The 16,032-nt window shown below is 49.7% G+C and overlaps 1 protein-coding gene across 10 annotated transcripts in view; it reads left to right on the top strand.

Annotated features, from left to right (window-relative positions):
- Positions 1–14,531, top strand: part of TANC2 (tetratricopeptide repeat, ankyrin repeat and coiled-coil containing 2) — a 363,388-nt gene extending 348,857 nt beyond the window's left edge. For 7 of the 10 annotated variants that reach the window (XM_044938797.2, XM_044938800.2, XM_044938802.2 and 4 more), the window contains 4 exons: positions 314–405; positions 2,301–2,447; positions 5,043–5,143; positions 6,724–14,531. In XM_044938797.2, coding sequence (XP_044794732.1) covers positions 314–405; positions 2,301–2,447; positions 5,043–5,143; positions 6,724–8,680 — 2,297 coding nt within the window. In that variant the 3' untranslated portion in view covers positions 8,681–14,531. The remainder of the gene's footprint in view (positions 1–313; positions 406–2,300; positions 2,448–5,042; positions 5,144–6,723) is intronic. The other 3 variants (XM_044938803.2, XM_025279872.3, XM_025279869.3) reach the window with 1 other exon arrangement.
- The last annotated feature ends 1,501 nt before the right edge of the window (positions 14,532–16,032 follow it).

The raw sequence follows: 16,032 nt of genomic DNA, 5'->3' as shown, positions 1-16,032 counted from the left end.
CCCAAGTTCCTTATTTAAAGTAACGCCAGACTAAGCATCGCCTGCCTGAATACAACATGCAGGCTCTGCTGCCCTCCGATGGTGCAGACTCTGACCGTTCAGAGATTCTTATTTTAAGGTGAATACAAATCCAACGCGGCTTGTTGGCAGTGGGAGGCGCTGAGACACTCCCAGTTCTAAAAGACGAGGCCAGTGTTGTGGAGCAAGTTGTTCTCTCAGCAGAAATCCCCCCCAGGGTGTTTTTTTCACCTAGCTTCCTACCACCCTTACATTGTATGAGTTTTTTACCCATCATGCATCCTGTACACTACAGGTCCAGCCACATGGGCGATGGCCACCTCCAAACCAGACATCATGATCATCCTGCTGAGCAAGCTGATGGAAGAGGGGGACATGTTTTATAAGGTGAGGGGAAGAAGGAGGTTTCTCCGGATGGCTGCTGACTCTGCCCTGCACGTAGACTTCACCAGAGTCTTGGTAGAATGACATTGGTGTCAGTTCTCCTCCTTGGTTCTAGAGTCATCAGGAGAGTGCCATCCCTCAGGGGAGGGCTCATAAGCTGAGGATCCCAGATTTTTGCTTTCTCAACGTGGGCCTACATGTGCCCACAGCTGATCAACCTAAAGACCTGGTTTTTACCTGGTCACTGATAGGTGGTGCCATAGATTCTACACGGAATCTGTTTATCGGAGCCTGGAAACCATGGGACAAGGAGAAGAAAAATAGGCACTGCAGGTATTCCCAGTCTGCAGGCAAGAGGCATTGATGTTAGCATTTATGTTTACTATATGTGTAGATTTAAAAGTCTGTAGTAATACTAGCTTATTGGCATCCCTGAGTAAGAGAAGGAAACCGAGACAAAGAGCAGTTATAGATTTACTTGAAATCATTAGCTGAATGACAACAAAAAAAGATATGGAGTCTTGTATTCACGGTTCGGGCTGAAGGCTCCATACCCTAACACACACAAACTCCCAGGGGCTGTAGGAAGGCCGTTAAGAACTTTCCATGTCAGAGCCATCTCATTGTATGAGGACTAGCTGAACCTTCTCCTCCTGAAGGTAAATACAAATCCAACCCAGCTTTTGGCAGCGGGTGTCACTGAGACATGCCCAGGCCCAGAGATGAGGAAATGACTGTGACACACATTATTTCCGCTTTAAGTAAGGAGTACAGAGCTCCTGTGAGTAGAGTTGTATTTCCTGAGGACCATTGTGTGAAAGCTTGATAATCTAGGTCCCTTAGGCTTCTGGGAAACGAGCTCTGGCCCAGTCCTAATTTTACACGGCTTCACAGAAGGGCCTCTCTAGGCGTCGTGCTGATGGACTTGAGAATGGCGGTGCTGTCAAGAACCTAAGCCCTCTTTATGATATAACTTCTGGCATCCTGAGACAAGGCGTCCTGCCTCCTAATGAGAACAGCCAGAGCTACTCCTGTTCCCACCCAAAATTCTGCCTTGGAAGACTCCAAGTCTGTCCTCAGTGAAAGAGAAAATACAAGCTCAGGATCTCTGGCTGGAGTTACAACTACACAGAAGGAATGGAAGGAATAAAAAGATGAGCTAACAGAATGGGAGATGCCTCCCGCACCATTTTGGGCTCCGCTTACAGATTTTCAGAAGAAAAATGTAAGAAAAGTTCAAGGGCCCTGTGACCTAGGTCCCTCAGTGACTCACAGATTTACTTGGAAAATGCCTCCTACCTAGTCAGGTGGAATCACAGATTCTCAGTTTCACGTCTCTACCACCACTGTACCCCATGCCTCTTCCAAAAACAGAGAAAGATTCACTGAGACTGTTGTATCAGTAGTATTAGGGAAGCAACAGATAGACTCATTTAGCTCCCACATCCTCTGTGAGGAACAGCATGGCCTTTTCTAGAGGACTGGCAAGGTGGAACAAAAAGAGTTTTCCAGATAGGCCAAAGGTCAAGAAATAGTGATAAACTTGGAGCGATCAGGACTAGGGAATGCTGTGTCCCGGGGAGATTGGGCCAAGAACAGGCTCCTTTGGAATGAATACGGTCAGTCGTTCGGGAATCCAGTTGGGAAGCCGGGGCCCCAGGTCTTTGATTTGCCAAGGCTTTGTGTCTCTGGCTTGTGTCTTGGGAATCCCTCACCACGCCTTGCCTGCCAGGCGAGCTCCCAGTGGAAAAGATGGGACCTTGTCCTTGCGCCACGGGGTGTAGCTGGGGAGGGCTAACCCTGAGTGGTAACCGCGAAGAAAGGACGGGAACGGGAGCAGACCTCCTCAGCTGCTCAGCAGACCAACACTGTGTTTTGCCGTCTTGTGCTCCCACTAGAAAGGTAAAGTAAAGGAAGCCGCCCAGCGCTACCAGTATGCCCTGAAGAAGTTCCCTAGAGAAGGGTTTGGTGAGGACTTGAAAACCTTCCGGGAGCTGAAGGTGTCTCTCCTCCTCAACCTCTCTCGATGTCGCAGGAAAATGAACGTAAGTGCTTCTCATCCCAGCTCCTTTCCACAGCCCTGAAAGTTGATGATCCATGTCACACCCTGGCTTTTAGCAGGCCCCCAAATCCTTGTCTGCCCCCATCTGGAACTTGGTTGTCCTTCACAGAGCACTGACATTTGCGATTTGAAAGAAATCAAGACTTAAGTATTACAATCTGTATCTCAAACTGTAAAAAATGAATTCTGTGGGCGCTTTGTAGCTTTCTGAATTTTCCTGATTCCCACTGAAAGTAATTGGAATACCCATCACCATCCTGCCCTGCCCCCCAAGTCAGGTTTCTGGTCTTTGGGAAAAGGTGAGCGCAGTGGACCCTGGAACTCCCAGCTTCAATTAGATACAATTGTAGTCATTCCCTTCCTTCCTGGGAGACCCCCTCATCATTTAAGGAAGGGCTGAAAAGAAGGCACAGGACCACGGACTTCAAGGTTTAATGTCTAAAGCTAATCTTAAACTTTCACTTCTTTCCTCATCCTTTTATTCTAACATGCCAGGTCCCTTCTTGTCACAGAAGGAGTCTCAGAACTCCTCCTGGACCTTTGGTTCATTAGTTTAGTCCCTAAGTCATGTCCAACTCTTTTGCAACCCCATGGACTTCAGCCCACCAGGCTCTTCTGTCCATGGGATTTCCTCAGGTGAGAATACTGGAGTGGGTTACCATTTCCTTCTCCAGAGGATCGTCCTGAGCCAGGGGTCAAATCCGCGTCTCCTGAATTGGCAGGTCCACCAGGGAAACCCCTCCTGGTCCCTTATTATCTCCTAAATAGCCCTTGGTTCTTCTTGCCTGCCTAGATACAGCCTGTGATGCCCTCAGCCACTGCCCTCTTGATATGCAGACACTGCTGAGCCAAGAACCCTCTCTCAGATCCTAGGAATAGCCAGGCTTGTATCAGGAACGTCTGACATCCACCAGCCTGAGGTCTCAGGTTCCTCAGGAGACAAAAATAATCCTAGCCAAACAGGAACGTTTGAACAACAGAATAAAGAACTCAGGTGTCCAGCAGTGACCTTATAGCCTCTGTGGCAAGAGATCTGCTGTCAGCTCCAGAAAAATGACTTTTTGATCATCCATCTAAAAGCTAGCAGTGAAAAGAGCCCTGATAAATAAGCAGACTTGGGTGTCTCCAAGAGCACAGTGATGCCCTAAGAGGCAGAGCTTCTCTAGGTGCTTAGGAATATGGGGACATGGTGGAGGTTCTCGGGGGAAGCGGTGAGGTTCTGACATGAAACAGGAGGCAGAGCCCCGAGGGTCTCCTACAGCTCCAGCTAGTGAGCGTGAGATGAAGCTCCGAAGCTGCCACTGACCTACTGGCCACTTTATGCCTCACAGATACTCTGCTTCTTGAAAAAGTTCTAATCATCCCAGAAATAATGATCATCGCAAAAGAAAAAAATTAACAGGTTAGGTTGAAAATAGTAGAGCTGGAAGCCGATGCTATAAGATAGGAGATTTCCTCTTAGGCACCACATCAGATTGCATGCCAGGGCCACCTGAGATCTGTCAACTTTGGTAGAAAGTTGCCTGTTAACTTTTTTTTTCATTTTACCTCCACCACAGGGCCTTTGCTCTGCTTTAGGAATCACAAGCTTAACCAGAGGCTCCTGTGCTGTCCTATGGCTTTGATATTAAAGAGGAGAAAACCTTCCCCTTTAGTGTGTAAGGGTGTCTTGAAAATGATGGCTTTGTTGCCATGGTTCCTGTTCCCCGGGCTTCTTAAGACCAATGAAACCGTGTTCCTCCAGGGAACCTCAGTGACCAAGAGATGAGGTGACAGCAGACACCGCAGTCACAGCCCGGCTTCTCTCTTGTTTCAGAATTGTTTTTTAAACTTTAAATGTTTCCTAAGCAAGGAACGAGTTAAGAGAAGGAGCAGGCCCCAGAAGCCTCTGTGAAACAGAAGGGAAACTGCCGTTCCTTGAGCATCTCCTGTGTGGGGGACTTTCAGATGCTTCGTTGCTCTTAGTCCTACCTGGGAGGTCGGTGCGGATGAGAAAACACAGGGCGGGCTCTGTGGGCTTACAGAGCAGAGCTGAGAATTGAACCCAAGCCTGCCTGACACCCCTCCTCCGTCCACTCCCCTTAGCCAGTCAGTTCTTTTTCACATAGCCCCATCTTCCTGGATTTTTCTTGCCCCTTAAAAGTCAAGGAATAGTGGGGGAGGCAGGAAGAGGGGGGGTACAATGAGGGTCCACACGAGATGCCAGTGTGGGTGTTTGCCTCATACACAGGTGTGCAACAAGAGTTCAGGTTTCCAAATTCAGGAGCTTCAGTGGGTTGACATTTGGCTTCTGGGACAGAAATAACGTTGTTCCAAAGGCAGAAAGAGGGCAGACGAAAAACACTTTTGTCCTTTAGGGCAGATAAATTCCCAGGAGCCATTGCAGGACCACACAGGGCAAAAGGCCGAAGGAACTTGCATTTGGCCCATGTGGCTAGAGCCACGCCAGGCATGTCGAGAATCCCAGGTGCCCCATCCATAAATGTCAAAGAAATGTACCTGTAATCTGTTTTATTCCCAAGCTGTCTATTTCTCATATCTCTTCAATGACTCATTTGCACACCTATTGTAATGACAGGATTTTGGAATGGCGGAGGAATTTGCTACTAAGGCCCTGGAGCTGAAACCGAAATCTTATGAAGCTTACTATGCGAGAGCAAGGGCCAAACGCAGCAGCAGGTGAGGAGAGAGAGAGAGGGTGAGGAGCAAGAGGTCTCTTTCTGGAAATTTGGCCATAGTGACATTGGCCACCCTGGGGCATCTGTACCCACTGTGTGTGTCCCCGAGGACTCTCGGGGCCGAGCTTTGGGGATGGCCCCCACCCACCCCAAGCACAGAGCGCCTCTTCAGCTGGCACACCTTTGGGGCTGTGGCGAGCTAGAGCATCGTACTGGGGAGAAAAATGCCTTTTCACTGTTGGAGACTGGCACCTTCTTCCAAGAGGCTTCTGCCATCTCTCAGTCGCTCTTTTAACCCCCAGAACAGACAGCACAAAGAGACACTGGTCTCTTGAGAGAGAGCAGAATATCCTCCTAACCCTTCTAGAGGGAAAAGTAGGACGGGTCACGTATCACAGACTCCTCTTTCTTTGCTTAGAGGCATTCGGGGGGTCCCCGGATCACTTAGTCTTCCTTCTGGGACTCCCCTCCAGTCTGACGGCATCAGACCTCCTTCCTATCTACCCGCCCCTCCCAGCACCACACCATAAATGCATGGAACACAGAAGGACCTGGGCCAGGACTGCGAGGGCCCCAGAGAAACCCCATCCCTCACGCCCAGGGGGCAGGAAAGGCTCCAGAAAGATCTAGAAACTGCCATCAGTGATCTTTATAGATCATTGATCCCTGTCCTTGATGCCACCTGGCCAGCGCCCTGCCCTTCTCCCCAGCTCTGCCTGTCGAAGAACTGCTTCAGGTTCACATCCATGACCAGGGAGCTGTTGTCCTGAAAATCAGACCCAGGTTAAGTCTAGAGATGACAGTGGCCGTGATCTTAGTCTTGGCTAGGTGGGGCAACAGAGGCCTCACAGAAGCTGAACTATCAGATTCTCTTTCCCCTGGGATGGTTCCTTCCTCACAAGGCCAACTGCCTCTTTTCTGGGCAAGGTTGACAGAGCGGAGGGGAATATCTCCGACAGTTTGTGTCCTTGTTTGTAAACGATAGTCTGAGTTTCCTAGTCAGCAAACCTGATACCTGCCCAGCTCTGCCGTAGCCAAGTGGAGGAGCCACAGCGCAGCGGGGCAAGAGGTAGACAGGGCAGAAGAGGACAGGGTTCTTGCCTGGGATGGAACAGGCCTGAAAATTGGGGCCAAAATGTAAAGAAAAAATTCTGCTGGATCAGCAAGATTCTTTAATATCGTAGTTACTGATTTGTTCCTAAGCTAATTGACAGTGACCCTGTAAATGACAACCCCACCCAACCCTCAGACTACCTGGTGTGCATTTGAGCACTAAGAGACACTTCCTGAAGGGCCTAGCTGGACTGAACCAAATGGGGACGTTTCTCCACTGATCCCAGAGAGGCCAGAAGGAAGATGGAGGCTGAAGGAGCTAGGGAATCATTCTGGGCTCTTCCAGAATGACAGCCTACCTATTTCTTTCCTTACAAATCAGATGCAACCAAAGCCCCCGGACGCCCCCCACCCGCACCCCACCCCACTCAGGCGCTAACAGTTGTCTGAGACCGTGACCAGGCCCTCAGCTCCTGGTGACTCCTGTGATTCAGAATAACTCCATTCCTGTGTTTACGTTTCGTCAAGCAGACAGTTTGCAGCAGCCTTAGAGGACCTGAACGAGGCCATCAAGCTGTGTCCAAACAACCGTGAGATCCAGCGGCTTCTGCTGCGGGTGGAGGAGGAGTGTCGACAGATGCAGCAGCAGCCGCCGGTGCAACAGCAGCCTCCGCAGCAGCAGCTCCCAGAGGAAGCAGAGCCTGAACCCCAGCACGAAGACATCTACTCCGTACAGGACATACTCGAGGAGGAGTTCTTGGAACAGGACGTGGAGAATGTGTCCATCGGCCTCCAAACGGAGGCTCGGCCCAGCCAGGGGCTCCCCATCATCCAGAGCCCACCCTCCTCCCCGGCCCCCCGGGACTCAGCCTACATCTCCGGCTCGCCCCTCGGCTCGCATCAGGTTTTTGACTTCCGGTCCAGCAGTTCCGTAGGCTCTCCCACCAGACAGAGCTATCAGTCCAGCTCACCCGCGCTCTCTCCAACTCACCAGAACTCACACTATCGGCCTAGTCCCCCGCACACTTCCCCGGCTCATCAGGGGGGCTCCTACCGCTTCAGCCCCCCTCCTATGGGAGGGCCAGGCAAGGAATACCCAAGCCCGCCCCCTTCCCCTCTCCGCAGAGGCCCCCAGTACCGGGCCAGCCCTCCAGCGGAAAGCATGAGTGTCTACCGTTCCCAGTCAGGCTCCCCTGTGCGCTATCAGCAAGAAACAAATGTGAGTCAGCTTCCTGGCAGACCGAAATCTCCGCTGTCCAAGATGGCCCAGCGGCCCTACCAGATGCCCCAGCTTCCCGTGGCCGTGCCCCAGCCTGGGCTCCGGCTCCAGCCGGCCAAAGCCCAGATTGTGAGGAGCAACCAGCCCAGCTCGGCCGTGCATTCAAGCACCGTCCTCTCCACGGGGGCCTATGGCCAAGTGGCCCATTCAATGGCCAGTAAATACCAGTCTTCCCAAGGAGACATAGGAGTGAGTCAGAGCAGGCTGGTTTATCAGGGGTCAATTGGGGGGATCGTAGGGGACGGGAGACCTGTGCAGCACGTCCAGGCCAGCCTGAGTGCAGGTGCCATCTGCCAGCATGGAGGGTTGGCCAAGGAAGACCTTCCCCAGCGACCTTCGTCAGCCTACCGGGGCGGCATGAGATACAGCCAGACGCCCCAGATTGGGCGCAGCCAGTCTGCATCCTATTACCCAGTGTGCCACTCAAAGCTGGACCTGGAGCGCTCCTCCAGCCAGCTAGGCTCCCCCGACGTGTCGCATTTAATCAGAAGACCTATTAGTGTCAACCCCAGTGAAATCAAACCCCACCCACCGACTCCCAGGCCACTGCTGCACTCCCAGAGCGTAGGCCTGCGTTTCTCTCCATCTAGCAATAGTATCGCATCTGCCTCCAACCTAACACCTACCTTCCGGCCATCCTCCTCCATCCAGCAGATGGAGATTCCGCTGAAACCGGCGTACGATAGGTCATGTGACGAGCTGTCGCCAGTGTCTCCCACGCAGGGAGGTTACCCTAGTGAGCCCACCCGATCCAGGACCACACCATTCATGGGGATCATAGATAAAACAGCCCGGACTCAACAGTACCCCCACCTTCACCAGCAGAATCGGACCTGGGCGGTGTCATCCGTGGATACCGTTCTCAGCCCCACGTCTCCAGGCGGCCTGCCCCAGCCTGAGTCCTTCAGCCCACCATCGTCCATCAGCAACATCGCCTTTTATAACAAGACCAACAATGCACAGAATGGCCATTTGCTGGAGGACGATTACTACAGCCCCCACGGGATGCTGGCAAACGGGTCCCGCGGAGACCTGCTGGAGAGAGTCAGCCAGGCCTCCTCTTACCCTGACGTGAAGGTGGCGCGGACCCTCCCTGTGGCTCAGGCCTACCAGGACAACCTGTACAGACAGCTGTCCCGGGACTCTCGACAAGGGCAGACATCCCCTATCAAACCAAAGAGACCATTTGTGGAGTCTAATGTTTAAAAGACGTGTGTTGGAGTGAGACCCATATGTTTTCACTGCACATCTTCAGGCTTGGTTTCCCACATCCGAGGTAGTTCTCTGGCTTAATTTCTCATGTAGTTTCTGCGTGGTGTTCAGAGGTGGCAGCCCACATGCCAAAATCCTTTGCATGCAGCCGACTGAGAAGCTGGCCTCCAGGGAGCCGGGACTTGGGTTTCTTTGGTCCGTGCCCCAGCCACACGCTCTCTCCCTCTTCAGACGCCAGCGAGGAGATTGCTGTGCCCGCGAGCTTCAACCCAGGGAGATCAGATGCGCTGGTCGGCTTTTTCCACGAGACAATCGCTTTCACTGATGTTCTTGTTGTGTAAAATGTCTTTTTCCTTTTTTACGAAAATGAGATGAGATGTTCGCGTTCGTTTTCTTCTAGGAACTTGTAGAAAGAGTGCGACGCCCCTCTGCCTTTGCATTCTTATCCAGTGTTATCCAAATAGCAGCCCTCCCCACCCCAGAGCATTCTTGTGCCGTGGTCTCCTCCCCCTGGACTGCCAGGTCCCTGCGGCTGTCAAGTCTAGAATGTTCATTTAGATTATTGCTGGTGTCCCTATGGGGGTAAAGGATCGAGGAGAAAGAGAAGACATAAGAAAACACCAATACAGTTATTTGAAATGTCACTCCATGGATTGCCCAAGAGGCATGGTAGGAACATTCAGGAAACAACCAGCCCTTTAATATTTCAGTCAGCCGAGGAAATTGAATGGGAATCGTACATGTTTTTAAAATACTTCACTGCGAGCTATTCTTTTTATGTTTTTAGCCAAATTAACCATTAAACGCTACTGATTTTCCATGAGTGGGGGAGAGAATAAATAAGTATATGGGGAGAGAGAGAAAAAAGAACTGTTCTGGATTCTCAGTGAAAGGCTGTAGAAAGTTCTTGTCCTGGAGAAATCTATTTGTTAGCCCCTGAGGTGTCACTGAGGGTTGTATTCCACGCAGAGTATATATGTTCTCCCCAGAGATTGACTGGCGTGGCAATCCTGTCAGTTGGATCTTTGCCTAGAGCCAGATTTTGTTCTACTGGTCCTCTTTTTTTTTTTTTTTTAACCCAGATGGTTTAGTAAAGAATTGGTTCCTTAAAAAGGAAATTGAGTCCTCTGGGGATGGTAAGACTGATTCCCAGAGCTTGCGCCCAGGGCCATTGCATTCCGTGGCAGATGTGGTCACAACTCCACCCACCGTGGTTTCATTATCTGTCATTACAGGAATTGTTTATTTTTTTTTCTAAGTAGGAGTGTTTGGCGGGGGGTGGATGTTTTTATTTTTTTGCCACTCATCACGTGGCATCTTGCTTCCCTAACCAGGGATCGAACCCACACCCCTTGCAGTGGAAGTGCAGAGTCTTAACCACTTGAATGCCAGGGACATCTCAGGAGTGATATTTAAAATCCAGATACAGTGAAGTGTTTCAGGGTGAAGAAAGACCCCTTTCAGCCCTCTGTGGGAGAGCATGAGATGGACAGTAAGCCTTCTGACCCCATAACCTGCACCCATCGCCTGTGTCTTGTGGTCATTTGCTAACCAGTCCTTTTGAGTGACTGAGGCCAGCAACAAGAACTCTGGAACCAAAGCCTTAGCACAGGCCCGGTAGCAACTGTTTGTCAGCTCTTAAATTAACAAACTAAACAACTAAAACTAAACAAAAGGGAATTTGTTCTCTGTTACAGGAATCATTCTGCTCTTGTTAGTAAAGGGCTACAGGAAGGGCAGTTTCCTGAACAGAAATCCAGATGTGACCAGACCTGTTTGTAATACTAAGTGTCCTCTGAAAGAATTGTTAAGTCATGGGGACCGTGAAGCTGAAATCAGAAACACTTCTGTACTAACATAGATTCTGCCAAATAGATGCACCCCTCCGCCCCGCAAGCCTGGAACAGGCCAGGATGTGTGTGTCTCAGTGCTGGAAGTAAACGGCAGGGCTGGTCCAAGACCCAGACTCTGTCCACTCTCTGATTTTTAGGGACTGTCTCCCACTCAGCTAGCCCAGAGCGGACATCAGTGTCTCTTCTCTCCTCTCTCTCTCTCACCGAGATGATGAAATGCACAGCTGTGGCATCAGCCCACGACCAGGAGCCCAGCAGCCTCTCAGCATTTTCTGTCCAGGTCTCGGCCTTGTTGGGCCCTTTGCATCTCACCCTTCTTAACCACCTCTCACTGAGGAGCTGCTGCCGCATCTTGAGAATTTCTCAGTGTCCATTAGAAAAGTGCCCCTGTTTATTCACAGCACCACACATACCACCTGCTCTTGCCTGAGTGGGTGAGCAGGTTCTGTAGTTTTATAAATATGCCATCGACGCCACTTCTCCCAAGCATGTCTCTTAGGATTTTCTAGGGCAAACAGGTTTAGGGTCCATGCCTTTTTGGACAAAACGCCTAAGCTGTCAACAGTCAAAATACAGTCCTTTTGTGGCCATTGTAAGAGGGCGTGAATGCCACTACTGGGTGCCGGTTGTTTTTGCCTAAAAAGTGCCAGCTGGACCTTACTGGAGCAGGAGGCAAAGCTCTTCTTTGTCAGCAGACTGCCTGTGCCCTGTTTTGCTACTTCACTGCCACGGGATGATCTTAGTACTGTATCTTAGAGATGCCCCCTCACTTGCTGGCATCCATGTCTGGCTTCAGGTGGGGGGGCGTTCTTCAGATCAGCTTGGTAAGTTCCACTCACCCCCTTCACGTCACCCTGAGCTGGAGACAGTGACAAACTTCAGCTTACAGGTTTCTCATCAAATAGTACCTTCCTCTCACCAGAATTCCTCTCACCAGAATTCTTGCACTAAATGCGTTTCCATCACATCATGTCTATAATGGGTGCACTTTATTGTTTGAATTTGTAACTCTGATAAGTAACTGGATATTTAAGTGTGAGTAATGTCTTCATTAGAAAATGGCAAAAGCTCCCTTGTCTTTTAGTGTGTTTTTCAAAGGGATTTAAAAAAAGGAAAGCAAGCAAGCAAGCAGTGGATCACAACATTTATAGCACAAGAAATAACTTGTATATAAGCATCAAAAAGATTAAGACTTTTTAAAGACAAAAAATATTTGCAGTGATTTTAAAGTGCTTTTCCAGCAATTTTCTTAGGGACTCCTGAGACATGGTTACTTTATTTACTGGATCAGTAAGGCACACAATTAACAAAAATTAATGTTTATTTACAAAGTAAAGGGAAAACCCTGTGTAACATGAGAATTTGGCATGGACAAAATGGAGACCATTTTGTATCTGCTCTTGTGTCTTCTCCGGGTTGCAGACGTGCACTATTAAAAGTCCCAAGTTAATAGAGCACAAACCCTTCCCGTCCCCCTCCCACGTGCCCTTCTTTCTAGACGTGTTTAACTTGAAGGCTCAGGAAAACTCCACGAATTAGAATCATGTACAGTACCCAAGGTTGTTGTCCAGAGATATGAGTTTGCTAATTTAGTTAAGCCTGGATTATTAAACACTTTTCCTAAGTTACTGTAAACAGAACAGCTTAGAGAAAGGTATTCTCGGTCCTTATATTGTACAGTAGTTTATGAACCCCCGTCTCTAAATATTGGTATTTTTATATCCCAGAGATGTACCCAATAGAAAAATGAATCCATATCTAATTTAATATCCATTAGTATTTTCCTTAGATTTTAGTCACAGTGGGGTTTTTTTGTGGATGTCACCTTGCTTCACCACACTTCACCACTAGGTGTCACTGTGGCTCTGCACCAGGCTTGTCTGGTAGCAAAGAACGGCAGCATCTCGGGGGAGCCACAGCCAGGCCGACAGGCAGGCCCATAGGCTCAGAGGATCCAGGAAGGAGGGAACAAAGGCCTGGAAAGGGGTCTCCACACATCTGTGCCAGTTGTGGCAGGATACACTCTTTGAACACTACCTGCTTTGGACCTTCAGCCAGGCAGAGACTGGGGGTAGGCTGACCAGATCTCCCTTGCTCTCTCCGGTGGGTGGATGGGAATGTAGAAGACCCCTCCCTTCCCCATGAGCACCCTCTCAGTTCCTCTCGGCCTCCAACTTTTACAACTCCAGAGGTGTCACAGTTGGATGGTTCGATTCAAAGAATTCAAAGTTATTTTTCTACTGCAGAATTGCCTTGGATAACACCTGTTGCTCACTGAATCTTTGCCACAAAAATGGAACAGGCACCCCCGTGGGGCAGGGTGTGCCCAACCCCATCCCAGCCTCCCCACCCCCACCTCGCCTGTCTGTCCCTGGGCTGCCTGCTTCTTGAAAAGCCACCCCGCAGAGGCAGCTGCTGCTGCTCCCACGCCAGGCCTGTGGTGGTGGCGTGCGCGCTGGGAGGTATGGCTTTCTCTTCCTCCTCTAGGAATTCCAGACTGACCATCTACCATGACTAACAACAATGAACAAAGGGCTTAGGGGTAGGAGCTACCTACAAAGACGTGTCATGGAAACCTTCACCATGCAATGCCTTGAACTCCACTCTGGCTGCTCCCAAGACAAGGTGGCTGGCTGGGGGCCTGGACACAAGCACAACGGGGCTGGTGGAGCCACTGTGCAAAGGTACTTGAATACTCACTGGGTCTTCATCAACTTTTATAATACAGACCACTCAAGGGCTGAAGTGTTGGGAACCTGCATTTCGGTGTCCAGTGCCTCGCAGCAGCTGAACCACCCTGAGATGCTTGTGGCCAGCTGATGGCCACAGCCAGAGCTTTGAAAGTCAGTACCAAATGAACATGTAATTGGACACCAAAAATCAAGTGTTAACTTTCATGTTTCCTCACCCGTTCCATCTCATTTCTTCCTGCTGACTCTGTGATATCTCTGCTAAGCTGACCTGTCAGGTTTTTGCTGGACACACACAGGTGCAGACCAACATCCCTCTTGTTTTTTTTTACACCTACTCTGTGGAAAGGAAGGAGCCTAGCTGCTTTATTGTTGTAGCACTCGCTGGCTGGATTTTTCTTTTGCCTAATCACTAACCAGAACACCTGGTTAGGGGAACTCGACTCAATCCCTTTCGTCCCCAGGACCAGACAGAGTTATTTCTGGAAAATTCAGTACTTGAATGTACCTGCCTTATTGTGAACCAACTTACTGGAAAAAAATTAGAAATGCTGGCTCCAGATCTCTGCTTCCTTCACGGGTTATTTTGGAAATCCTGTAAGTTACACTTCCTGTTCCAGTTCGGGTTGATTTTTTTTTTTGTGGGGGGGTGGGGGGGAGGTGTTTTCATTTCTATTTTTTTTTCCTCTGGCTGATTCCTGCTGAGTGGGGCCAGTTCCTCGTCAGGCTCAGGGCAGGTGCCATTCTCAGGCTTGGCCTCCTTTCCATCCAGCATAGCATCTTTGTCTCTGTTCTGTCTCCTCCAAATCCAAGATGATTTTAATTAGTACAGACCTGTACAGTCTACAATTAAAGAGTGATTTGTACTAACATGATTTTGATTCTTCCTCCTCTTTGCTGTCCTTTCAAGACACTTGCTGGAAAAAGCTTTAATGCACTTAGTTTTCCTTTAGGTTTTCTATAACTCAGATGTAAAGGACTTTCTCTGTACAGTATATTATCCAATGCATGTTTGTTCTCTATCCTGATATATTGAACACCACACGGTTGTGAACTCGTGCAGTGGGGAGGTCCCACACCCAACAGAGGCATCTAGCCCCCTGTGTATAAGGAAAGACATTTTCCTTTGCTGTCCTTGCTTGAGCAGTTTTATTGTCTGTACATGTGAGCTGTGTGAGATAGATGTGAAAAGTTAAATGAATGCAATTTCCTGACCATGTATACAGATCGCCATCTGTACAATGAACTGTATGTATGAAAGCAAATGTACTTATTTATAAATGGGTAACACTTGGAAAAACATGGTGTTGTGGTGCTTTCTCCTTTCATTACAGTACCTCTCCAGGAGCTGACTCGGGCCACTGTCTCTGAGGCCCACCATGCTAAGGATGCCTCCCTCAGGGACAGCTGGCTGGGCCCAATTCCTAATGATTTGGCTGGTCGTTTGTGGGATATTTAGAGTCACCCCTTTGGGCTCTTGTTCATTCAGAGAAGTTACAGAGCTCTCTTGAGAGCTGGACACCGAGGGGCTCGAGAGAACCCTGGACAAGACAGTCCTGAGGGCCCATCAGCCAAGGCCCACTGCGTTCATTGAGAGAGAGGAGGCTCTTTCTTCCATGGAAGAGGTCTCTCCAGCCAGGCCAAGGGAACACTGAGTTCCTCTCCTTGTTTGATTTTAATAGCTGAGGCTACACCTCAGTCCAGTTACCGTCCCCAAATCCAAGGCTGCCCGTTAGAGGCTGCATGCCCAAGGCAGGGGGACAGCACGGGTTATAGTTCCCAAGGCTGACTTGGTTAAAGCCGGAAGCCCACTGCTTCCAGTGACTATTTTTTTTCTTCAGAAGTCCGGCCAAGGGACTTCCCTTTGGTCTGGTGGTTAAGAATCCACCTGCCAGAGCAGAAGACACATGTTCAATTCCTGGACCTGGAAGATCCACATGCTGTGAAGCAACTAAAGCCCAAACGCCCAGCCCCTGCTCCGCAGAAGAAGAAGCCGCTGCGAGGAAGAGAAGCCTGCACACCACAGCTGGAGTAGCTCCCACTCGCAACAAGGGCCTGGTGCAGCCGCAAAGAAAATACAGTTTAAAAAAGAAAGAAATCTGGTCAGAAATTTCCAGTCCTCACCATATAGAGAACTAGGCAGCTATGCTGTGGAGAGGGTACAGATTTCCGGAAACTGGCTGGAGACTCAAAACCTTTCCTCAAGGACAGAGTCATGGGTTTTTCCCACCCAGCTGCGACCTGTCTGTCTGCTTCAGGGACAAGCAAGGAAGGAGACCTCTTCCTCGCAACACCAGACTGTGATAAACAAACATTTCTGCTGTGTCACTACATCCATTTCCCTCAAAGCACCCAACTGGGGAAGCAGGAGAACACCAGGTGTGCGGTCATCCCAATCTGGACGCTAGAACTGCCTTCAAAGAGCGGAGAACTCTGGAAGTTTAGCCTGAGCAGAAACGATAAGGGGATAAGTGGCTGGGAGGGGGAAAAAAAAAACAAAAACAGATTTTTAAGGATTCCCGAGGCAATGGTTGAAAGGTAAAAGGAATTCTACAAAGCTAATTCTGAACAGTTGTTGGCTCTGAACCAGACTACAGAGCCACTCGAGCGGCAGGAAGCCGTGCCCTCAGTAACACTCTTGTAGGTCTTCCCCTTGCTGTTTTCATTCCCTGACAGGTGCTCTTTGTAGTCTGACACACCGCTGTGCAGACATGCACGTGGGCAGTCACACTCCCACAGGCCGAGGCTGAGTGGAATCGGAGCATCATCTTCTTTCACCTTTAAAAATGGGAGCTCTGAAATT

The sequence above is a fragment of the Bubalus bubalis genome, chromosome 3, assembly GCF_019923935.1.
Source record: "Bubalus bubalis isolate 160015118507 breed Murrah chromosome 3, NDDB_SH_1, whole genome shotgun sequence".
NCBI classification, from domain to species: domain Eukaryota; kingdom Metazoa; phylum Chordata; class Mammalia; order Artiodactyla; family Bovidae; genus Bubalus; species Bubalus bubalis.
This window is presented reverse-complemented; position numbering and strand designations above follow the sequence as displayed.